This window comes from Bubalus kerabau, chromosome 7 (genome assembly GCF_029407905.1).
Source record: "Bubalus kerabau isolate K-KA32 ecotype Philippines breed swamp buffalo chromosome 7, PCC_UOA_SB_1v2, whole genome shotgun sequence".
In the NCBI taxonomy this organism is placed as follows: Eukaryota; Metazoa; Chordata; class Mammalia; order Artiodactyla; family Bovidae; genus Bubalus; species Bubalus kerabau.
In genome coordinates this window covers 121,232,870-121,257,427 of record NC_073630.1, presented here as the reverse complement: position 1 = coordinate 121,257,427, position 24,558 = coordinate 121,232,870, and the positions used below count along the sequence as shown (strand labels likewise).

At 66.2% G+C, this 24,558-nt stretch overlaps 1 protein-coding gene across 9 annotated transcripts; it reads right to left on the bottom strand.

The window, feature by feature from the left end:
- Positions 1-642: 642 nt before the first annotated feature.
- On the bottom strand, positions 643-24,558 carry CTBP1 (C-terminal binding protein 1). Of its 9 annotated transcripts, none has more exons than XM_055589297.1 (11): positions 24,353-24,558; positions 17,096-17,288; positions 15,660-15,814; positions 11,221-11,382; positions 7,248-7,392; positions 5,917-6,123; positions 4,143-4,357; positions 3,147-3,277; positions 2,480-2,607; positions 1,691-1,808; positions 643-1,530 (listed from the first exon to the last, which is right to left on the bottom strand). In XM_055589297.1, exons 2-11 carry the CDS (start codon positions 17,100-17,102, stop codon positions 1,344-1,346), a joined length of 1,455 nt encoding a protein of 484 aa, XP_055445272.1. In that variant the 5' UTR covers positions 17,103-17,288; positions 24,353-24,558; the 3' UTR covers positions 643-1,343. The 9 variants fall into 9 exon arrangements, with proteins under 9 accessions (XP_055445272.1, XP_055445276.1, XP_055445275.1 ...); XM_055589301.1 differs by lacking the exon at positions 24,353-24,558 and adding an exon at positions 23,999-24,016; XM_055589300.1 differs by lacking the exon at positions 24,353-24,558 and adding an exon at positions 23,986-24,004.

Here is a 24,558-nt window from a genome sequence, read left to right as displayed (position 1 = left end):
ATCCTGGTTGTAGCTGTCTTATTCTCTTTCTTTATCTGAAGGCAACAATTTTACTAACATATTATTTTCTCAAGTCCGTACTGAGTCCTGCCGTGTTCTCCTAAGCCTCCGCTCCAGCAGCTCCGGGTCGCTGCAGGCGCCGCCCTGCCGGCGTGCCGTGCACTTCCACCGTGGTCAGGACCCCGGGGGGAAGGGGGCGGCACCGCACACAGAGCAGCGAGGACCCCCAGGCTCAGGACCCCCCGGAGGAAGGGGGCGGCACCGCACACAGAGCAGCAAGGACCCCCAGGCTCAGGGCCCCCGGGGGGAAGGGGGCGGCACCGCACACAGAGCAGCGAGGACCCCCAGGCTCAGGACCCCCGGGGGGAAGGGGGCGGCACCGCACACAGAGCAGCGAGGACCCCCAGGCTCAGGACCCCCGGGGGGAAGGGGGCGGCACCGCACACAGAGCAGCGAGGACCCCCAGGTTCCAGTGAGGACGCAAAGGGCAAGCGGCTCCAGAAGCCAAAGGAGGCGGAGCCCAGCATGGACCCCCCGGAGCTGCCCGTCCAGCTCCGCCCCACAGGCGCTGGCCAAGAAGAGGACTGACCTCGCCAGTGCCCGTGAGACAAAGCCACTAAAACAGAGGCTGGGCGTGCCGGCTCTTTCTGGGACTTTTATTTCTTTAAAATAATTCATACAAATGGTTACGGTCACAAACATGATTTTAACCAAAATATTGCTAGCCTACCACATCAGCAGGACGGCACCGCGGGCCGGGCGCTGCACCCGTGGCTGGATGGAGGCCGCGCGCTCCCACCCAGCTGCCTCATGATGCCGTCTTCGTTGGAAACAAGGGGATCATGCCAAAGTTAGGAAAGACAGCCTTGGTTCTGTTTTTCTAAATTATTCTAAAAATAAGACAAGCAGGTAGAAAAAACAATGCACTGTGTGGCGTAAAAAGAAAAACGGGAAGGATTCATTGTCCTGAGAAGTTTGCCAACTGCCTGTCTAGGGCGCTCCTCACGCAGGAGGAACGGCCGGGAGCAGCGCCGTGGCCGCCCCGGCTCTCCTGCCGACAGCTGAGCAAACACACCTGTGATGTTCTAGAGACTGTACACAGACAAGGACATTCGGGGAGAGTGAACTACTAACTTCTGCTGCTTAACGAGGACGCGGAGGACGCGGAGGACGCGGGGCGCGGCCGGCCCTCGGGACGGGACAACTACAGTCGATGCGGGCAGCGGCGCCAGCTCAGCCCCGGCCCCCGGCCCGCTTCCGGAGACCGGGCCACCGCGGGCACCGCGCCTGCACACGCCCGTCCAGGGCTCGGCCAGCGCCCCGGCTGCAGAGCTCCGCCCCGGCTACAACTGGTCGCTCGCATGGTCTCTATCCGCCTCGGGCTTGACGGTTTGGCCGGGAGAAGGGGCGTGGGGAGGGTGGGAGACGGGGGGCAGGCCGTGGGACAGGGACATCGCGCTGGGGACGATGCCCTCCACGGCGGCCGGGATGCCGCTGGGTGCCACGCCTACCACGCCCGGGGGGTACCTGCTGGGGGAGAAGGCGCCGCATGAGCCCGGGGGGCGCCCTGTCCCATTTCGTGCGGCCAAGACCCAGGACGCCGCCCCATCCACCACCCTGAAGGCTGCCGCCCGCTCGGGCGCGTGTGCCCCAGCCGCCCAGGGCCACGGGGGCCCAGGGCCCCGCTTACCTGTACGCCGCCCCATTGAGCTCAGGGTGTACCACGGCGGGGTCCACGCTGGCCCAGTGGGTGGCGGCTGCCAGGTGGTCTTTGTTGACGCAGTTCTTCAGGCTGTCGGGGATCCGGCCTGGGAAACGCGGGGGAGTGAAGGATGGGGCCTGCGTCCCGAAGCCACCAGGGCCTGAGGGGGCTCTGACGGGGATGGGGCCGGCCGCCCCTGCGGGCGCAAGGCCCTAGGCAGAGCGGGCCCCGCCTGTCTGGGCAGGGTCCCCCTCGAAGCTCAGGGACCCCTAGCCTCAGGTGGGCGACCTCAGCTCACTGGTGCCTGCTCAGACCAGAGGTTTCAGGGCTGACGGGCCCGCCCAGGAAGCTCGCACACACAGAATTCTTCCTCAAAGGTGCGGAGAAAGACACACGAGCTGACACCCCCAGGACAGCGAAGGAGCGTCAAAGACGCGACGCCAAGAACCCCTGCGTTCAGGGTCTGCCGCGCGGAAACGTCAGGCCCTGGTGGGTCTTGTCTCCTTCCGCTCCCAACCTGTGCCCCGCCCCGCGCCCCGCCCCCAAGGCCCACGGCCCCGCCCCGCGCCCCGCCCCGCCCCCAAGGCCCACGGCCCCGCCCCGTGCCCCGCCCCCAAGGCCCACGGCCCCGCCCCACGCCCCGCCCCCCCAAGACCCACGGCCCCGCCCCGCGCCCCGCCCCCACGGCCCCGCCCCCCCCCCACGGCCCCGCCCCCACGACCCTAGCAAGAGCCTGGGCTCCCCCACGCCCATGCCCCCACCCCCGACCCTGCCTACCTGTGATGGCTCTCCGGATCTCCCTGGCCGCCTCCTCACGCATCTCGATGGAGGCCTGCTCGCTGTACCAGGCCGCATGCGGGGTGCAGATCAGGTTGGGCGCGTCCTTCAAGGGGCCCTGGCTAAAGCTGCAGAGAGGTCAGAGGCTAAAGATCAGAGCCTGACTCTGGCCGGAGCCCACCCCCACCTGTCAGATCTGCCCAGCCCCTCCCTGACCTCAGTGGGGAGGGTCTCAACTGGGGACACGCCCAGCCCCTGCAGGTGATTTGAGCTCTCAGACCTGGGGCCCCTGAACACCCCTGCAGGCTCCAGGGGTGAGGACCCCCCGGGCCCTGCTGCCCGACAGCCTCTCGGCTGGGGCGTCTACACACGGCCACCTGGGGGCCAGCAGCCTCGGACACTTGACAGGGGGCCCTGGTCTCAGGTCTCCCCCTCCCCCAGGTGCAGGACCCAGGGCTGTCCTGGCCCACAGAGCTGAGCTCCCCTCCCGCTGAGACCTGGCTTGGCCCTGGAGGAAGGTCTACCCTAGGCCAAGCTCAGGCTGCCCAAAGGCAGGGCTGGGAGACCGGTGTGGACATGGCCTCACCCCCCACCAGGCCAGCCGCAGGCTAGCGCAGCACATGAGCCGCCCGCCCACGCTGGGGGCCCCGGGAGCAGCGGGAGGCACCTGAAGGGCTCTGACTCGTGCACGTCCAGGGCCGCGCCGCGGATCCGCCCCTCCTTCAGGGCCTGGGCCAGCGCCTTCTCGTCCACCAGGCCTCCCCGGGCCGTGTTCACCAGGAAAGCCCCTTGTCTCATCTGGGAAGGACAGACGGTGGGCCTGAAGACGCCCCTTCCCTGGTTCTGCGAAGGAGGCTTCCCCTGCTCCGAGATGGGGCACTCCCTGTGACCCCAGTTTCACCCCGCTGATGGGCTCAGGCAGCCGTCCGTGGGCGCAGGCCTCTTCCCTGGCAGGCTCCTGTCTGTCTAGGTCTCACTTGGTTCTCACGGATGGCACAGCCTGCCCAAGCCCCCAACCCCCAGAGGCTAGCCCAGCACGTGGGAACGGTGTCCGGCCTCACCCTCCACAGGGCTGGGGGCGTAGGGCAGACAACAGTCACGGCTCCACGTGTGCACACAAGAATGTGCAGGCACTCCCATGCACACACGTGCACACACAGAAGTATATGTAACCACATGTGCATGTGTCTGCATACGTGTGTGTAAGTTGCTCTCTCGTGTCTGACTCTGTCCATGGAATTCTCCAGACCAGAATACTGGAGTGGGTAGCCTTTCCCTTCTCCAGGGGATCTTTCCAGCCCCGGGACCAGGTCTCCCGGATTGCGGGCGGATTCTTTACCAGCTGAGCCACAAGGGAAGCCCAACCATATGTGCATGTGTGTGTATACACGTGTGGACAGACACAAATGCAAACCGTGACTGCACAGGCCTAGAAACATGGATACACATCTATACAACCCATGTGCACACACATTGGGGAGGGCCATTGTCATCCAAACTTGCCCACACCCAGGTGTGTGCACTGCACGTGCTCACAACACAGAAGCCAGTGTACACAGAGCCACTTGAAAGGCCCGGACCCAGGAGGGGCCGTGCAGGGTTAGACCGTCTCGCCCCCCGCCCCGCCCCGTCCCCCGCTCCAGGGGGTCCTGCAGGCGCAGACCTGCTTGACGGTGAAGTCGTTGATGAGGTGGTGGTTGTGCTCGTTGAGGCCGCAGTGCAGGGTCACGCAGTCGCTGTGGAAGAGCAGGTCCTGCAGCGTGCTGACCCGCTGCAGCCCCAGCGCCCGCTCCGTGCCGTCCGCCAGGTAGGGGTCGTAGAAGAGCACGTTGAAGCCGAAGGCCTTGGCCCGCAGTGCTACCGCCTGCCCCACGCGCCCTGGGGGAAGACGGGCATCACCCTGGGCGCCTGCCCCCAGAGGCCAGGCAGTGGGTGCGTGGGGAACGAGGTTTCAGGGAGAAGGGCCGGGGCCCCTGGAGTACGGGCACCCAGCAGTCCAGCGGACCTCCCAGGGCGGCACCGCGGGGGCTGGAGCAGCCACTGGCTCTGCAGGCGGGCGATGCAAGCCAGGAGCCCCGGCTCAGCCACTTCACTGCAGCACCCGGCTCCTCAAACCCAGGGAAGCCCAAAGAGGACTTCCGTTTTTATGAACAAACGTGGAAAGCGGAACTGTGTATCCAGCAGCTGCCACTGTGCAGCTCCTGGGTCCCCGGGAGCCACACACAGCGCCTCAGTGTGGCGCCACCACGGCTGCAACCCTGGCCTCTGCAAGCAGCACAGGTGCCGAGCCCCTGCCTCAGCTCACGCCACCGGGGCCACCACTCTGCTTTCAGGCCGAGGGAACCAGAACACAGGCTGTGGGGGTCTCGAGGGGACGCAGGGTTGGCCGGAGCAGACAGCCAGGGCCATGGTCCCCAGGGCAGGTCTGACGGCCCCCAAGGACGACCAGGAGTCGGTTAGGATGTGGCCTCCGGGGCCTGTCTGCACCAACACTGCCTAGATGGGATGTGGCCCCAAATCCACCGGCCAGGGACATACAACCGCCCCACCCTCTCCGCGCCCCTTCCTCCTCCTCCATCACACCGAGCGGCCCCACCGGCCCCACCCTGGCTGGTTCCGGGCACAGGGGCCCCGTTGCTCGGTGTACGGTGCTTGCATGGCTATGGGGCTCTGACCAGCCTTGGTGTCTGTGTGGGCAGTCCAGCAGGACAGCAAGTCACATCGGGAGTGGGACATCCCCACGTCCTCAGACGTCCGTGGTCCTGACCTGAGCTAATGCAGGTGTGTCTCTGCCCTGCAGCTCCCCACAGCTGCACAGCGGGTGCCTCTGCCATGGAGAACCCTGGGGATCACAGATGGGGGCACAGGAGCTACGCCCCCAGGCAGGACAGGCTACTCCGTCCACACTCGCCCTCCCCTGCCTCCTCAACCCCCGAGGCCGGACCCACTCCAGTACCTCTGCCCCCAGCACGTCTCTGCTCCCTGGTTTGCTACCTGAGCTCAGGGCACCAGCCTGCAGGGCACGAGGGCAAGCAAGGGGGACAGCGAGCAGCCTCCCTCCACCCTGGACAGGACTCAGGGCAGCCGCCTCGGCCCCACATGACAGCCCTGGGCGTTCGGCAGGTTGAGCGTGCACAAGTGTGGACGCCCACAGGCCACACATGACCCACGCCACAGGGTACGCGTGACCCTGCCCAGAGGGCAGCACGACCCCGCCCACAGAGCATGCGTGACTCCGCCCATGGAGCACATGACCCTGAGGGCACTAACACCCGGGTGGGCGTGTGGCCCCGCCTGCTGTTCCTGGGGTAGCTAAGAGACCAAGCCACCCAGTGCTGCTCCCTGGCTGGACAGCCGTCCCAGGTAGAGAACCCTCCAGCAGCCTGGCCCAACAGCCTCTCCGTCCACAGGCGCGTGCATGGCGGAGGTCAGCGCACCTAGTCCGATGACGCCCAGGGTCTCCCCGCGGATCCTGGCAGCTCCGGAAGCCACCTCCCGGATCTGCTCAACGCTCTGGACGCGCGTGCCCTCCCGCAGCGCCTGGTGCAGCCACGTGGTCCTGCGGTACAGGTTGAGGATGTGGCACATGGTGGAGTCGGCGGTCTCCTCCACGGATGCAGCCGGCACATTGCAGACGGCAATGCCTGGAGATGCAAGACACGCGGGGCGGTCACTGGGATGGTCTTGGGCGTCACCGACACGTCCAGGCCAGGAGATCAAGGCAGGTTACCTGCCCCTGTCCTGGACCACTGGCCACTGGCCCTTCCTGGAACGGGTCTCGGCCAGGACACTCGTCCCCAAGCAGCGGCTTCCCCGCCCCTCAGCACAAGGAAGAACGGGGTGGGGGGCAGGGCGTGCATGGGAAACTGAACAAGAAGAGCTGGAGTCCCCGTCAGACTCAAGGCGGCGCCAGAGACCAGGCCCTGCAGGGCTTCAGAGGGGAGGACCACCCAGCACGCCCAGACGTTCCTGGAAGAAGGACGCAGCCCCAGCTGGTCAAATCAAGAGGCAGAGAGGACCAGCTCCGTCAGCAGGCACGAACCCTAGGGACACGCCGGCTCGGAGAGCACTCAGCGTGCCCAGCGACAGTGGGGCGGACGCCGCGGGGGACAGGAGATGGCGGGGTGGACGCTGGGGCGACAGAGCTCAGCGGGCCCAGGCAGGGTGAGCCCTGAGACGCATGGCGGCTGACAATGCAAGCGGCTCTCTCTGCGGTTCTGAGCTGTCAGTGACCAGGTGCCGTGGCTGAGTGAGTCCTAACCTCCCACAGGCGGTGACCAATACAAAGGAAACGCAGAGGCCATAGCCGAGCGGCACCGCAGGCAGGAAACTACCCAACAGACCCAATAGATTGAGTCTGTTTCCAAGTGTGAGTCACGCACGTGTGCTCGAGAGCATGTGCACAAGAGCACAGGCACACCCCCATATGCACACCAGCATGTACACACTCCCGTGTCCTGAGTCACAACAGAAACTTCCTTTCCCGGCCCGTCTCGTGAACAGGGGCATGAGAACCCTGACGCGGGCGTGCTGGCCGCCCCTGGACAGAGGCCTCCTGCCCGGGTCCCCGGGGGGTTCTGCAGGAGGGCGGGTGCACTGCCCGAGGCCCGGGCCTCCTGAGGGACAGTGCCGCCAGCCTGCACCTGCCCGAGGGGAGCTGGCGCGGGGCCCACACGCGGAGAGCCGTGTGGACGCCAGCCCCCAGGCCCCAGGCCCCCTCCGCGCGGGGAACCAAAAGCAGCGAGGGGGAGGGTCCCGAACGGCCTACCTAGGTCCCCGGCCGACTTGATGTCGATGTTGTCAAAGCCGCTGCCGATGCGCACGATTATCCGCAGAGCCTTGAACTTCTCCAGATCCTCCCTGGTCAGCGTGATGGTGTGGTACATCAGTGCGCCCACGGCCTCGTTCAGGACCTGCAGCGAGAGCAGCGTGGTGACCGGCGCTGCCCCGAGCAGCCCGCGCCCCTGTGGGCACAATAGGCTGTCTGGGTGGGAGGCCACCCGGTCCCCGCGTGAGCACCTGCCATGACCCGAGGGTAGCGGCGACCCAGCAGACCCGCCAAGGACACCTGCCGGGTCGACAGAGGGGACGGGGCTCGCCTGACTGACACAGGGAGGTGGGAAGGGGGCTGCCCTCTCCCTGGGCACTGGACGCCACAACAGATGGAAAACAAGGGCACTGGGAGGACCCGAGACCCCCAGAACCACCGATGGGGAGGGGAGCCATACCGCCATGCATGACCCACTCCCCGAAGAGGAGCCGCAGCGGGGCAGTGCACACCGGTCCCCAGGCAGTGAACACACAGCAGTGAGCACGGCACCCTTTCACACCGGGAGGGGCACACGTGGTCACCCCTCACCGTCACCGTGTGGGCTGCTCCCCCCGGAAGGGTCGGGGGGCGGCTGCAGCCCGAGGCCTCTGTCCTGCGCACCGCGGACCTTGGGGGTGGCCTCCCTCGGCTCCGCACTGGGAGGGGCGTCAAGGCCAGGCACAGGTTTTATGTGTGCTCGGCCAAGAGGCTGGCCTGGCCAGTGCAGACCCCGCGAGGGGCCTGACAGCTCAGTCTCTGCCCCGCGGAGCATGGCCGGGGCACCACCCCCCCCACCAGGGGGTCAGGATGCTTGCAGGGACGGGGTGTGCATGTCTCAGCGGGGCTGCCCCAGGTGAAACCCATGTGAGCAGGTAGCTGCCAGGGTCTCCTAAGAGCCTGGCGCACAGACCTCCCCACCCGCGGGGTCTGCTTGCGCTGCACCCCACGCAAAGCCCCTACCTGCGCACGTGCACAGCCCCACCCACCCCACCGCTGGCTGAACCCGCGTTCTGTCAGCACCCGTCCACCAGCGAGACATGCCTGGCTGGGGGGGGGGGGGGGCACAGCCCAGAACCAGGAACGAGGGTCTGCTCCGGATGTGCTCAGAACAGCCAGAGACCTACCACCAGCTCTACCTCTGGACCCAAGGGCAGGGCCCGGGAGCTGAGCCACCTGGACCCAACGCATCAGACTTCCAGGACCTGCTGCAGCTGGGGACCCAGTTCATCCCTCCCTAATGGGCCGGTAATTATCCGCAACACCTCAGAGGCCATGGGGAGCCCGCGGGAGCCTGGCCGCAGCTGGGGACCCGGTTTATCCCTCCCTAACGGGCCGGTACAATTCACGACATCTCAAGAGGCCACAGGGAGCCTGCGGGACCTGTCGGCCACCCTCCCCTCTCCGCACAGAGCATCCAGCGCTGACTCGGGGTCCCCGGGGGGCAGAGGCTGCTGGACTCGCAGGGCTGCACGGCCAAGGCAGCGGCTGGCCCGCAGTGGACACAGCGAGTGCCAGGTGCGGGTGCTGAGGGGGACCCTGGGCAGGAGCCAGCAACCTCTCAGATGGCCAACGGCCCCGGGCTCATCTCTCCTACGATCACGGGGTGTCCAATGGAGCCAGACGCAGGGCCCCCCAGAATGCAGTTCCTTGAGGGTGGCGTGGCCTTCCTTCTCGTCCTACTGGCCGAGGGGGCCCGGAGAACACAGCACAGGGGGAGAAAGGTCCAAGGCAGAGACCGCCGTCAGCAGGGCAGAGGGCCCAGGGCCTGGTCCTACATGTGCGGGCAGGTGCCGCCGGCCTAGCTCGGGCCCTCCCTGCTCAGAGGACCCAGGGATCCCAGCCCCAGGCACACGAACGGGCCAGCGGGACCACACTGAGTCCTGACAGCCGCCCGGCCTCCTAGGAGGGGGTCAGACGCAGGCCTGGTGAGGACGGTGTGAGGCAGTGGGCCGGCATCAGAGGCAGAGGGATTACGGGGGCACGCGGGGTGGGCAGGGCACAGGGCAGGGCATGCGGCCGGGGCGGGGTGGGTGGCGAGGCGGGAGGCTCAGCCGGCAGGTCCCTGGGAAGGCCCCTCTGGCCGCCCCACGCTGTGTGGGCGCGGCTGTGAGGATGCCCCCAAGGCTGTGGGCGGGCTGGGTGGGGACAGAGGTCAGCGCCCACTGTGGGTAGGCGGGCAGGTGCTGGAACCGGAGAGGCGGACACGTGGCTGCCGGCGTCGGGAGGGGAGGCCCCGTGTGAAGCCTGGTCGGGCCTGGACAGCGGACGCGTGTGGCCCTCGACTGAGACGGGGGTGTGTGTCGGGGGGCGGGCTGAGGCAGGTGGGATGGGAAGGGGTCCTCGAGCGTCCTGGGCCGCGAGGCAGCGCATGGCCCGGGGCCATCTTGAAGGTTCTAAAGCTGGGAGACCATGCGGCTCCCAGTGTGTCCGCTGGTCTCCCTGAGGTGCGTGGGCGGCTCCCCACAAACCTCTTCAGGCTCTGGTCCCGCTGCTACCAGCCCGGGCACTTCCGCCCACCAGCACCACCCACCCGGCACCTGGTGACCCCACCTCATGTGAGGCGCACGCCAGTGGGCACCATGATTTTAGCTTTACCTTTAGACAGCATATTCAAAAGCAGAGAGATTACTTTGCCAACAAAGGTCTGTCTAGTCAAGGCTATGGTTTTCCCAGTGGTCGTGTATGGATGTGAGAGTTGGACTGTGAAGAAAACTGAGCGCTGAAGAATTGATGCTTTTGGACTGTGGTTTTGGAGGAGACTCTTGAGAGTCCCTAGGACTGCAAGGAGATCCAACCAGTCCATCCTAAAGGAGATCAATCCTGAATATTCATTGGAAGGACAGATGCTGAAGCTGAAACTCCAATACTTTGGCCACCTCATGCGAAGAGCTGACTCATTGGAAAAGACCCTGATGCTGGGAGGGATTGGAGGCAGGAGGAAAAGGGGACAACAGAGGATGAGAAGGCTGGATGGCATCACCAACTCAATGGACATGAGTCTGAGTAGATTCCGGGAGTTAGTGATGCACAGGGAGCCCTGGCGTGCTGCAGTCCATGGGGTCACGAGTCGGACATGACTGAGTGACTGAACTGAACTGATCTGAACTTCAGGTGTGGCTCACCCACACACGGTTGTGGGTAAACCCCTTTTCCATGCCTGGTCCTGTTTCTGCCGAGCGTCCCTGGAACCAGTACAAGGGGCAGCGTTCTCAGAGGGAAGCCCAGACGCCCCCAAGGGCAGTCCCACGGTGCATCCACCTCAGGGTGAGCCCACCGCAGGGCCACTGCACCACGCCCAGGTCCTGGGCCCCACTCCTGTTGGTTCCTCATGACCCTTTTCCTGGATGCAAAGTGGCCGCAACACCCCTGGTATGCCATCGACCTCCCACGGTCCACTCCCACCAACCTCCACCTGTTGTGTGACCAGCTTGTCACTGACTCAATGTTATCAAATCCACAGGGGCTACCAGGCCTGCCTGGCTGGGCACTGGGAGCAGCAGCACCTGAGGGGTGCTCACCAGGCACCAGCCCAGAGGTAGGCCATGGCGTGGCTGGGGGGCTGGGCACCTCCTCATCTCGAGGCTCCCCTCCCAGCATCTCACACACACAGACATGCATGCATGCACGCACGCATGCACACACACACGCACACATATGGGCACCTGCACACAGACACACACACACGTACACACAGACACACGTACCAGACACCTGCACACAAAACACATGCACACACACGTGAATACAGACGCACACACATACACAAACATGTGCACACAGAAAACACATGCGCACGCACACACATGCAGAAACACGCACACACGTGTACACATGTACACACACACAGACGCCTGCACACAGATAAATACACGTGCGCATACAGACACGTGCACATACACATGCATGCACACACACATGCGTGTGCACACACCCTCAGTGAGGCCCAAGGCTGACATTCCCAGATGGCCCCAGGGGTTTCCGGATGACGGGCCAGGTGGAAGGACGGTGGGCTGAAGACTGCAATTCTCGGGGGTCTGCCGGAGCACACCAGATGGGCATGCGGGGGCGCCGTTGCCCTGGGAGTCTCCGGGACCTGCAGGAGCACCGCCAGAGTGGCACGCGGGAGCCCGGCTGCCCGGGTGTCTGTGAGCTCTCGGGGTGGGGACGGGTCCCCCGCTCCTGCAGGCTGCTGGGCCGGGTGTACACCCCGCCCTCGCTCGCTCTCCGCTGGGACGGCCATCGCCGCCCGCTGAGGGGCTGTCTGCTGCTAACCCCAGCTGCTGCGTGCACTGCAGGCATCCCTCCGTCACCTCCTCTTCCCTGATCTATGCGATTTGTTTTGTGGGGAGACCGCTGGACTGCCTCATGGCCAGACAGCCCCTCCTTTCCACACGTGACCTGCAGAGCTGCCGCACTTGGTCTGTTGGGGGCTGGGGACGGGGGACGGCCTCGCGGACACTCCTCTCACTCCTGGGTTTGGCGCGCGCACAGGGCACTGCCCAGCATCCCTCAGGTCCCGAGCAGGCCCCCACTGGCACCACTTGGTCTGAGTTTCCCTGCGCTTCATGTCTGCCTCACCTGGTCTCAGCACATCCCTGCTGGGACTCCACTGACCAGGTCCCCGCTGCAGCCCCGTGACCCTTCCCTGAGCGCGCCCCCGTCTTCCCCAGCTGGCCTGGCCCTCGACGGGACCCCAGGCCTCCTCTTCCATGGCCGCCTCCACCTCGTGGGGGCCTGAATTTCCCCCAAGAGCCTCAGAGGGAGTGGCCAAGGGGCAAGACACCCCCTCAGGGTCCGCATGCTGGGGAGGGGGGAGCAATCCCAGCTGAAACCCTTCTCCCAGGAGCTGTGCACCTGCCTGGGGCCACTTTGATTCCTGTCCCCCACCCGGGCGCTGGTGAAGTCTGAACCCTGAACCAAGGCCTCCGGGGGCCCCTGATACTTGTCCTGGCTCATGGTGGGAACATGGGAGCTTCCCTTCAGCTCTGAGGTTTCTCACGTTGTGGTGAAAATGTCCAACGTCCATCCAGCTATGAAGACGAGCTGGCGTTTGCCCAGTGCCTGCAGCCATTTGGTCTAGGGGCCCCGTCAGCTCCACAGCCATCGGGGTCCTGGACTTCTGTCTTGCTGCCCTGCTGTTCCCAGGCTCCATGTAGCTTCCCCTCAAAGTCTGGGTGGCTGCCCAGGCTCCAGCCGTCACATCTGGTTGCTGCTGGGCTGTGCTCAACTCTGCGGCCCCTGGACTGTAGCCCGCCAGGCTCCTCTGTCTATGGGATCTCCCAGGCAAGAGTACTGGAGTGGACGGCCGCTCCTTTCTCCAGGGGATCTTCCCAACCCAGGCATCAAACCCACGTCTCCTGAGGCTCCTGTGTTGGCAGATGCACTTGGCGCCTCTGTGCCACCCAGGCTGGCAGAGAGGAAAGACAGCTCTGCACACACAGGCTGCAGCGCCCCCTGGTAGGACTGGGTCACCCGCGCACCCCTGGCTCAAGTGGGGGTGGAAACAGGAGCCCCCAAGACCGGCTGCACTGGGGCCCGGCACCCCGGGGAGTCTGCATCTCTCCATGCTCCTCATCTCTTCCACCTTCCCTCTGGGCTTCCCAAGACTACGTCTTCCAAGCTTCCTGCTAAAACTTAAATTTTTTGCTCCCGTATTTAGTTTCCAAGAGCTCCTCTAGCCCTTCTGGGACTCCTTTCTTGCTGCGTCCTGCGCAGTGTACAGTCAGGCAGCCCTCCGGCCTAAGAACAGCAGTCTCACGGTTCTAACATCTCTTCTCTCTGAAGCAGAAGGTTCTGTTTCCCGGACACTTCTTCTGCCTCTTCTCTGACAGGCAAGGCCTCGGCGTGGCTCCCGTGGGTTTCAGGACGTAGAGGGCCAGTTGGGGGGGTTGCCAGCTGCCTGGCAGGGTGGGCAGAGCTCGCTGCAGAGCCGAGGGCCCTGCCCCTGCCCAGGGGCCTACTGAGTAGCTTATTTGGGTTTTATAGTAACTGGCTGAAATAGTTTTGGTAACTTACAATTTTAGAAGACACGTTTTATCTTAGTTTTCCAAGTCATTGGCAAAACTTGTTTTAATATTGCTTAAAATTTTTAACTTTTTTTAACTGGGTGATTCACTTTTGGCTGTGCTGGGTCTCTGGTGCTGCGTGTGGGCCTTCTCTGGTGGCAGCAGACAGGCTGCTCTCCAGGTGTGGTGCATGGGCTCCAGGGCATGTGGAAACTTCCCGAACCAGGGGCTGAACCTGTGTCCCCCATATTGGCAGGCAGATCTTAACCACTGAACCACCAGTGAAAACCTGCTTATGATTTTTAAAAACTTCTCCCTGTATTGTCTCTCTTTTATCTCTACTGGTTTTTCTAAGCGTATCTTTTCTGTTTGAAACCGTGTAAGACTCACAGGAAGCTGTCCATGGGTCACGTCCTATCGGAGGAGCCGCCACCTCCACGCAGGACAGCCGTCGCCACAGAGGAACGCCCTCCCGTCAGCACGTGAACCCGGCACCTCGGCCTCCCGGTCATGGAGACGGGACGGGGTGATGACTGGCCGTCCCTGCCGGCCAAGGCCAGCACCCGGCTCACTCTTCCTTCTGCTGGCCGAGCAGGCGCCGCGGGCCCGGGCCCCGGGCCGAGGGTGGCTGGGCTCCCTCTGGTTCCAGCCACGAGGCATGAAGCTGCTGGGGGCTCTCTGGAATGTCAGCGTGGCTGTGGGGCTTGCTTCTCGAGTAGAAACACTGGCCATGGGCCCGCCAGGCGGGCAGCCCGAGCCTGCTCGGCTCAGGGGCCCACCCACCTGGGCTCCAGGGGCCGCCGCGCTTCTCTCACCTGCAGTCCGCGCCCCCATCAGCACTGGGCTCCGCCCCCTCCGTCAGCTCTGCTCCTGGCCCGTCGCCGCCCTGGGTCCCACCTCGGGCCCTCACCCAGAGCCTCTGCCCCAGCCGGCCGCCTCCCGGCCACGCTGCCCACGCAGCCGTCAAGTCCGCTTCGCGCGCTCACGTCAGCGCCGCCGTTTCAGCTCCACATCTTCCTGACGTCTTTTCTGCGCTCGGCTCCTCCCGGATTCTCAGGCTGGTTTCCACATTGTGGTGGTGGCGGCAGCTGCCCCATGGCCTTGTGGGGCCCCTCCCGGGACTGTCTTTCACTCTGTTTTTTTTTTAATTCGCTCAGTTGTGTCTGATTCTTTGCAACCCCGTGGATGGTAGCCCGCCAGGCTCCTCTGCCCGTGGGATTCTCCAGGCAGGAGCAACTGGAGTGGGTGGCCATGCCCTTCTCCAGGGCTCTTCCTGACCCAGGGATTAAACCCGTGTCTCTCAATGCCTCCTGCTCTGGCAGGCGGATTCTTTACCACTAATGCCATCTGGGAACCCCCAAAAGTGCAAGTGAAAGTGTTAGTCGCTCAGTCGTGTCTGACTCTGCAACCCCATGGACAGTAGCCACCAGGCTCCTCCCACGGGAGTCTCCAGGCAGGAACACTGGAGTGGGCGGCCATGCCCTTCTCTGGGGCTCTTCCCAGCACAGTGATTGGGCCCAGGCCTCCCACGTTGCAGGAGGTCCCTTCCTGTCTGAGCCACGGGGACGCCCTTGTTCAGTCCTCCCCTCCCCTGAGGCCCAGTTGTCTTCGTCTGCGCGCTGCACTAGCCGTGATCTGCATGACGACTTGGGGCCCAGGTTGACAGCCTCTCCCCACAGAGAACTGTCCCCTTCCTCCTGCCAGCCTCCCAGGCACAGGGCGGGGACCTCGATCACCCACGTTCAAGGCTGTGGGCAGTCCAGGGCAGATGTGGACACGTGAGGGCGGGTCTGGTTCCAGCTCAGCCTTTCCCCAGGGGCCCAGCACAGATCCGGGGTCCAGCCGGGCTCCATGCTCACTGGCCCATGAGGTGCCAAAGCCGCCCAGCCTCTCAGCCGCCACTGCCAGCCCAACAGGTGTGCCAGCCCAGCAGGCGTGGCCTGGCCATCGCCTTAGTTCACCCTGCAGCATCTGGGCCTCTCCCAACCCTGCGGGCCCTCCAAAGTGCCGAGGTTTTATAAGCCTTTGTCCAGCTTCCTCAACTGACTCGGGAAAGGTGGTTCTGAAGTCTGGTCGGCTGTGACTACAGACAGAAACCAGATTAACGCGCTCCCGTGCTGGGGAGCCTGGAGCTTCCGGGACTCGCGTCACGAGAGTGGCGACCACGCGGCACAGGGCGGGGGCGTCCCGGTGACCGCCGCCGTCATCAGCACGGGCTGGCTGGGGCGCCGCCCGCCCCCTGCCAGCACCGTCCACCACAGCTGAGTCCGAGGTGCCACTTTCTAGGGAAGACCTGTTTACAAGAGAGACGTCCCTGCGCCTCCCGACAGGCCAGGAGGCACCTGCTCCCCGCCTGCCCGCGTACCTTCTCGTGGATCTCCTGCGTGGACTGCGCGTCACAGAAGGCCACGGTGGCCACGTCCTTCAGGATGGGCATCTCCACCGTGCAGTCCCGGCCGTCCAGCAGCGCCACCAGGGGCCGGGGGTGCATGGGCCCGTTCATGATCGGAGGTCGGACGCCTGCAACGACAGGGCCGACGCTCAGCTCCCTCAGCCCACCCACCGTGGGCCTCGCGCAGCCCACCCTGAGGACGCTCAGCTCCCTGCCGGGGCCTCAGCCCACCCGCCGTGGGCCTCGCGCAGCCCACCCTGAGGACGCTCAGCTCCCTGCCGGGGCCTCAGCCCACCCGCCGTGGGCCTCGCGCAGCCCACCCTGAGGACTTCCAGCTCGGTGCATCCAGCCACCGAGACCTTTGTCAAAAATAAACTAAAAGAAGCCAGGGGCAGTTGGTACAGCTCGCTGCCACCTGAGCGGCCGCTGACGGCAATGACACCCCACCACAAACCAGGACCTTGGGGACACAGAGCCCCAGGCCCCCTGCACTGCAGCCAGGGTCAGACACGCAGGCCAGAACATGGGGCTCGCGGGCATGCCTCACATTTCTCTCTCAGACCAGGCTGCAGCATCACTGCCCCGAACCGACAAGGACCCAGCCGGCTGCAGCCGGAACAACCTCTGCCTGAAGGGCTGTCAGAAACTCCCTCCTTCCACCTGACGCCCAGGCGGACACAGGAGGGCGAGCGGACATGCGAGGGGGCCGCTTCCACGGCCTGCGTCGGACCCCGGCCCTGCGCCCCCAGCAGAGCGCCGGGCCCCTCTGTCTGCAGGGGACACAGTCACTGCCGCCCTGGTCTCTCCAGCTCCCCCTCAAGAACAGAGAGTCTCACTCGGGAACAGCACCCACGTCGGCGTGGCACACGCCCACCCACAGCTGTGTTCAGCTTCAACTTTGCAAACCTTGAACCACGCAGCCCTGAGAACTACGCCCTAGGGTCCAGGGGCCTCTTAGCCAGAAGGCGCTCAAGGAGCCTTGAGTGAACCAGCGGGCGGGCCACACAGACAGGAGCCCCGCCAGACACCGAACGGAGCCCCGCCAGACACTGACCGGGGAGGGGGCACGGACAGGAGCTCCACCAGACACTGACCGGGGGGCACGGACGGGGGTCCCGCCAGACACCGAACGGAGCCCCGATGGACACTGACCAGGGGGGCACCGACGGGGGCCCCGACAGAGGACACCAACCGGCAGGGCCAGGGTGGCAGTGACTCCCGGCCATGGCGAGTCTGCCGGGAGGTCCGGAGAAGCCTGCCACCTCCTGCGGCCTGGCCAGCACCTCCCCCGGGACCCTCTCCAGAAGCAAAGCCCAGGGCCCCTGGGGCGTCCCTGGCTGACCCCACACACTCGGGGACCAGGCGGCTCTCCTCCTCGGGCAGCCTTGCGTTCCCGAGCCCGAACCAACCTGCCATCTCTCAGTATGGGCGCAGCTCCCACGACCATGAATTCAACTGTTCAAAGCAGCTATCTTCAGAATCCCCCAGCAGAACCGTGGCCTGTCACTGCGTCCTCATCCCACGTCTTTAATTGTCTCGAACCAAAGCTCCTAGGCGCCCGTCCACGGCGACCACCGAAGCCCGCGCCGGGTCAAAGTCTGACTAAAAATTAAACACAAGAGACACGTTAAACGCCACTGAGGGCCAACTGGACTCCCGAGCCCGGGTCCCCACGTCCTCGACCCACGGCCACCAGGCGGGACATGGTGTGGGGGTGACCGGCCGGGCCACGGCCAGGACTCAGAGGCTAGAGGCTCACCCCAAAGGTCACATCCACATGCCCGGGACCCCCTAGACGTCACCCTGTGCGTGAGCTGGGAGGGGTGGAGGGTGGACAGCTCAGGGAACACGTCTGTGGCCAGTTCTGGAAGCTTCTGTCTCATGGGGCCCATCACTTCCTGGGCCTGGGATACGGCAAGCAGACTGGCCTTCCATGGAGGTTGCTGGGGAGAGGCCCCCGGGATGCAGACCCCAACCTGAACACCCCCCTCGCAGGCCTGGAGATGGGGGCTCCCCAGGCCAGTGGGCACATCAGCCCCCTTGGGCAGCGTCCTGCGGCAGGGGCTAGATTTAGGGGTGGTCTTCCCCAAACAGCTCCGGGGGCAGGACGACCCTGGACAGTGGCCGGGCCGGGACGGGGCCCGCAGGCGGGTCACACGCCATCGGGGACGTGGGCTGACAATCGGGGCTGGGGGTGAGCGCAGACCACCCAGCCCCCGCCCCGAGAGCCAGGTTCACCGTCTCAGGGCGAGGCCACCCCCAGCACGGGGCAGACCGTGGGCACCTGCCGCGGGGCAGGGGCCTCCCAAGGCCCAGGTGCCCTGTCCCCCTCACAGCGGCTGCCAGGAAAAGGGCCTGTGTCCACAGAGAGCGCCGAGTGGGCCTCCTCCTCACCCTACCCTGGGCTGCACAGCTGTGTCGGGCTGCAGGAGGCCGGCCCCACAGACTCCTGGGATCCGTGGACAGTGACGTCCAGAGGCCCCCGCCCCAACTCCCATCTGCGCACAGCCCTTCCGAGGGCAGGACGACCCAGCCACGACCTACACCTTGGGTTGCCCGAGTCCTTCCTGATCCGGCCCCTCCCAAGAAGTACTGGCCAACAGACCAGGCTCAGGCCATGAACACAGGACATGGGGCAGGGGCAGCCCACTTCCAACAGCCCCTCCGTCAGCAGGCTGCTCCCCTCTGGGCCCACCACCCAACGGGCAGCCAGCACCCAAGCTGATCCCATCACTAGCTCCCGTGTGGCCTAGGGGTCACCCCCACGTGGCCGCAAGGGTTGAAGCCCCCCCAGCATCTGGGTCCTGTTTGCCATCTTTCACAGGCCCACGAGCGGGGGTCATGGCGCCTTGGGCCCCAGTCCCCACGGCGTGGACGGCAGCCCCGTCGTGAAAGGACTCGGTGCCCCGGATCTGTGCTTCCTGAGCCTGAGACACGCACTGGGCTGCCCTCACACAGAGCAGCAGCGCTCCTCTCTGAAACCACAAAACACGGGGAATCGACGTTTTCGTGGTGCAAATGGCGACGCTCCTCTGCCTTAACTTCCCTCCGTGAAAAATGTCCTCAATTAGCCGTCAGACAGCAAGTATCCCCCCAGCACGGCAGACATGGCCCCGGGACAGTAGGCCACCCCACCAAACCGCAGCAACCTCACCGCCAGCCCCCAGGCCTCAGCCTCTCAGAAGGCACTCGGGGACATTGACGGGCAAGGGATGCCCAGCCGCCGCGGCAAGCCAGCCACCAGGGACGCTGGCCCGCCTTGGGGTCTCCCTGGCTCAGCAGAGCTGCCCTGGGGCCCCAGCTTCACGCCCAGTGGCGCATCACAACCAGGGGTGGGGGTGTTCTGCTGGCTGCGATGGCCCCTTGGCCCACCCCTGTGCCCCGACGGGCAGGGCCAGGAGAGGGCACTCAGACAGCCCAGACTGCAGAGGCAGCAGGGAGCAGGCCCCAGCAGTCACCTCCGCACGGCCGAGTAGGCCGTCCTGTGTGCTGCCCTCTGCCCAGAGACCCACGTGTGCAGGTGATGGGACTCCAGAGGGGTTACAGCCGGCCTTCTGGCAGGAGGCTTCCGCCAGCCTCCTCCCTAAACCCCAGAGAAACCAGGAAGTGGGTGGGGGGCGCCCGACAGGCCTAAGCGGTCACTCACGGGCCCCCAGTCACCAGCGCCCTGCCTGCCTAGGGCCAGGCTCCGCCCCTCAAGTGAGGCCCCATGCCATGCCCTCCCAGCCCTGGTATGGCAGCCGGGACCCTGGGCCCTCGTGCCCACCGCCGGCCCACCTGCCGTGAAAACGGCCTCAAAAGGAAGCCCCGCTGCACCGAGCATCCTGAAGGGGCTGGCATGTCCCCCCTCCACGGGGCAGAGGGTGCCCACCCACTGTGGGCCTGGGGGCTCGGGTGCCAGTCTGGACAGGCGGAGAGCCCTGGTCAGAGCTCAGGCCCAACGCACAGACTGGAGGCGCCCTCTGGCGGGCCACGCGAGTCTGCTCTGTGCCGGTCCCAGGGCCCTGTGGGCAGGACGGCAGGGTCCAGCAGCCAAGACTTGGGGGTTCGACCGTCTAGTCATGCTGGGGATAACGCAAGACCATGGTCGAGAAACTTCCAGGCTAGCGATGGGTACACTCGTGGGGTGAAAACGCTAAGCCCCACCTGGTTTCTACAGACAAGCAAACAGCAGCCCGTAAGCGACCTCACTGCGCAGCACACCCATGGCAGAGCCCGACACAGGGCCGCAGGACAGCCTCGGGGTCGCGGTCACGCCCAGGGCCCCACGCCATCCCCGTCCTGCACACCCCGCCAGGCGCCTCCTGGCCTCCGGGCAAATGGCGCCTTTAAGGAGGGTGGAGGAGGCCTGCAGGGACCCAGGCCCGTGGCCAGCAGGTGTGGCCCCGCAGTGGCACCCAGACACGTCCCATGCCCTCTGTGGGTGCAGGGCCATCCTGCGGGGCCCCCACCCCCACCCTGACTGGACGAGTCTCAGGGGAGACACGGGAGTCTGCGATCCTCCCCCCAGGGGAGCAGGGGTCGGAGTGACGGGGGGAGGGGTCGTGGCCAGAGGTCCCTCACCCTGCAGACTGCAGGCACACCTGCCCCGCACCCTCTCCAGAAACTGGGCCCTGTCTGGAGGTGACGCACGGCTGGCTCCTTGCAAAGAAACTCTGGGGACAGAAGGGATGGGGATGCCCCCTGCCCCCTGGGTGACTCCAGTGACCGTGGGGAGGGCCCATCTTGGAGGCAGGTGGCTGACAGTCAGGGCACCTACCAGGGTAGAGGCTCCGTCCCCTCAGTGGCAGGGCAGCGAGGGGCAGGTGGGTCACCTCATGACAGCCCAAGGTTCCCAGGTACTCACACACTGTCCTGGTCAGCCCCAGACCCAGGACTCTGAGCAGAGGGGCCTGGCCCCGTCCCCCTCCCACTCTGCACCTGCTGACCCCACGGAGGTGCTGTGGGCGCTCAGGGTGGGTGTGCCGGGAGCGGGGGTGGGGGTGGGGGGCAGGGAGACAGGCACACCTGCTGGGGGGGGAGGGGCTGCACCTGCTGGGCTGCAGCCTCCCCACTAGACTTCACTCTCTTCCTCCTAGTCTCACCCCCTACCAGCCTCCCTGGTCCCCTCCTGCCCTCTTTGGTTTTGCTCAGGGATGGACATGGATGCCAATCGACCTTTGGGGCCCTGAGACCAGGACACAGGCTCTGCTGGGCTGGGCTTCTGGGGGCACTCAGTGAGCACGTGGGGAGGCAGGGACTTCTGATGACCAGCCTGACGCAGGGACCATGCTGGCCCCACGGCAGGGGACAGGCGCCATGGGCAGCGTGGGCGGCAGTGCCCAGCGTGCACGCCTGCATCCAGCGGCACAGTGAGGGGCAGGGGACGCAGCGGCCGGTGAGAGAGGAGGCCCCTCTGAGAGCTGGACACTGCCCTGAGCTCCCCCGGCTCCCAGGCAAATGCTGGGAGAGGGTGATGACTGGATCTGCAGGGCCAAGGCGGGCGTCCACGCCAGCCACGGCCCAGCTCGGGCCCAACAGGACGGAGGGCACTGGCCAAGGCCCAGCAGGCAGCCACGTCGACACCCCTCCCAGACCCCAGGACAGGCAGATGGCGCCCTGGAATGACACCTCATAGCAGCAAGAGGGGACGGAAGGGACCAGAGGGGACGGCCGGGGACTCGGGCTGCGACTTGACAGCCACGCTGAGGGCGATGCCGACAGGGGGAGCTGTGTGGGGGACACTCTGCACCGTCTCACGCTCACTCCCGCCCGTTCCACACACTGGGCGCGCGGCCCCGCACCGGACGGCCACTCCGCCCCGCCCCACCCCAGCCACCATGCGCCTAGGCCGCATTCTTGGGCACAGCTTCCCAGGGTGCGGCTGCTCTAGGAGAGACCAGGGCTGTGGCTGGCAGACTCCAGGGTCACCAGAGTCACTGAGCCCCCAGACTGATCACAGCACATCCCTGCCTCTGCAGGACGCCCAGGCTTCCTGAGAACCCGGCCCTAGGCCTCACTGCTCCCACAGCACCAGGTCAGGCACGTGGGCTGGCTCACGCCTCCTGATGCGGGCTACCGAACACTACAAAGTGAACACACCCAGAGCTCACCGCCAAACAGCCTCTGCTTCCTCTCCAGCCCCAGGAACTGCCCCTTCAAACTCAAGCTCCAAACTCTGCAGCCACGAACAGGGTCCCTGACCCCACGTCCAGTCCTCCAGCCATCTCCCTGACCCCGCGCCTCCCACACTCCACCAGGCCTCTGGCCTGCACACTGCGGCTCCTTGGTCACCGCAGTCCCTTGCACACGCCTCATCAGAAGGAAACGCACGCGTCACTGCCCCTGGTACCTTCCCATCCTCCTCTGCAAAGCCGGCCCATCGGTCAGGACGTGCCCTTTGGCTGACCACCAGTCACAGCTCTGACACGCCAATGCCCCCTGCCCACCCCCGTGTCACTCTGTTTGAAGAGCCGGCAGCAGCCACGCCTTCTCCAGCTCACCCCCACCCCCAGCACAGCCATCTGAGCAGGGGTCTGGCCACACTGACAGGGTGGGTCTGGCTGTGGTGGATGCTGAGCCCCTGTAGGCAAGGCCAGGGGGCTCCCCCAGGCACGCAGGGCTTCATAGTACCCACAGCAGGACCACCCACCAGAGTCAGCCTCGTTCCGCAGTGTCCTCTCAACTCCTCAGAAACCAAAAGGCACCCCGCACTCGTGCTAGATAAAAGCTGTGCCGAGAGGCATGAGTGTGTCATGAAGACTCTTCCCCACGCGTTCACCTCTCCCGCCGTCTTCACTCATGCCCACCTGTGCGCACGTGTCCTGCTACCTTCAGGTTGCTGAGTCCCGGAAGAACTTCATCCACATCAAAGAACAGAGAGGGGCAGGTTCACTGTGATGCAAACCGTGACTCCGGAGGTCACCTTCCTGCCTTCCAGAGAGAGTCTGCACAGAGACCCTGGCCCTGAGCCTTGCTCCCTGCCCCCTGCCCCCCCAGGGCCTAGCACCCTCCCCATCCCCCGCCCTGCCCCTCCACCTGACAGGTGGCACCCGCTCAGTCACGTGACCCCACTTCTCATGCTCCATCCCCACTCTACAGCCACGACACAGCACAAGGAGTCCACGACCATGCACCGGTCAGGGGCTCGGCCCGGGGTTCCCTGAGGGCCAGGCCTGTGCTCTTGCCTGCTGCGACCACTCGTCCAGAGGCTCAGGGATGCTCCCCATGCAAGAATAGACAGGAGACGCTAACCCACAGGGCACCCCAAGCGTCCACACTGCTGGAGACAAGCTTTCTCCTGAGTATCTGTCTCTGCATACATACATTTGAGACTTGGGTGAGGGGGTCCTGGAGAGGGAGAAGGTGCCCCCATGGGATAAGACCTGGAGACCCCACTCTGGACCCCACATGTGCGACCCAACTGTCCAGTCATCCAGAGAAGCGGGACGGGTGGTATCACTCCTCGGGGCGGACTCGGAAGAAAACCAATCCCATCGCACGCCCTGACAGCGAGCCTGTCCTAACCAACCACAGAGAAGAGCATCACCGGAAAGGAGGCTGCCAGCCAGGCTCCCCGCTTCAGAGGCTGCCCGCCACAGGCCGCCTTCCCGGCAGGGCCAGGGCCAGGGGGCCCTCCGCGGCGAGCAGGCACCGGCCAGAGGGAGCCCCGGCCGAACCCACGGCCGCTCCTGCATCCACAAACCTCAGAGCCCGGGGCCCGGTCTGCGGACTCCCGGGGGAGGGCGGGCGCGCGGGAAGCCGCGGGGGGCGGCCCCTCCGCAACCGACCGGACGCGCCCCCACCGCGAGGGGGCCCCGGCCAGGGGAGCTGGGCCTGCTCGGGGGGCGCGACAGGTGGACACGGCCCGGCCCGACGAGGGCGGAGCACGGCGGCCAGCAAAGCACCACCGCGGGCCGCCCCCCGGTCGCAGGCTCGGGCGCCGCCCGGGCACGGAGGGTGCCTGCTCCCCACACTTGACAAAGCAAGGAGGGGACAGGGTGAGACGGACGCGGCCACAACCGTCCGGTCACTCGGGCGGACAGGGGCCCGGGACGGGTGTCACCTCCGCCGGTGACCGGCACGGCGCCCCCCGCCGCCTCGGCACGTCAGACGTTTCAACAGCGGGTCCGCAATGCCCAGGGGCGCAAAGCCCCGGAAGGCCCAGCCCCAGAGGACGAGGGGCCACCGGCGCGCCCGGCCTCCCTGCGGGGCCCCGCCGGCAGGAACCCCGCCAGCCGGGACCGCAGGGCGGACAGGCCGGCAGGGCCCCCGCCTCGGGCGCGGAGTCCCGGCCGCGACGGTCCTGAGGGCCCCGCACCCCTTTGTGTCACCTGCGCGGCGGGCGGGGCGGCGGCGCACGCGCACTCGCGCACTGAAGCCCGCGCACGCGCGCGGCGCCCCCCGCGGCCCTGACCCCGGCCCCGCCCCCCGACGCCGGCGCGCACACGCACGCAGCACGCGCGCGGCACCACCCACGGGCGGGGGAGCTGGGCACTCGCACGCAGCAGCCCGCGCATGCGCACGGCGCCCCCCGCGGCCCCGGCCCCCGGCCCCCGGCGCGCGGACGCCGGCGCGCACGCGCACTCGCACACAAAGCCGGCGCCCGCGCCCGCCCCGCCCGCCCCCGCGGCCCGGCCCCGCCCCGCCCCGCCCCCGCGGCCGGAAATGCGCGCGCGCGGCCTTACCGAGCGGCAGGCCCTTGTTGAGCAAGTGTGAGCTGCCCATGGAAAGGCGCGGGCGGCCGCGGGCCCCGACCAGTCCGGCGCGCTCCGCCGCGAGCCCGGCGCGTGGCGCGGCCTGGGCGCTGTCCGCCGCTCCGCCCGCTCGCCTGCGCCCGGGCGCCGCCGTGCCGAGCCGCCGCGCCGCGCCAGCAGCCGCTCCACCGGGCGGG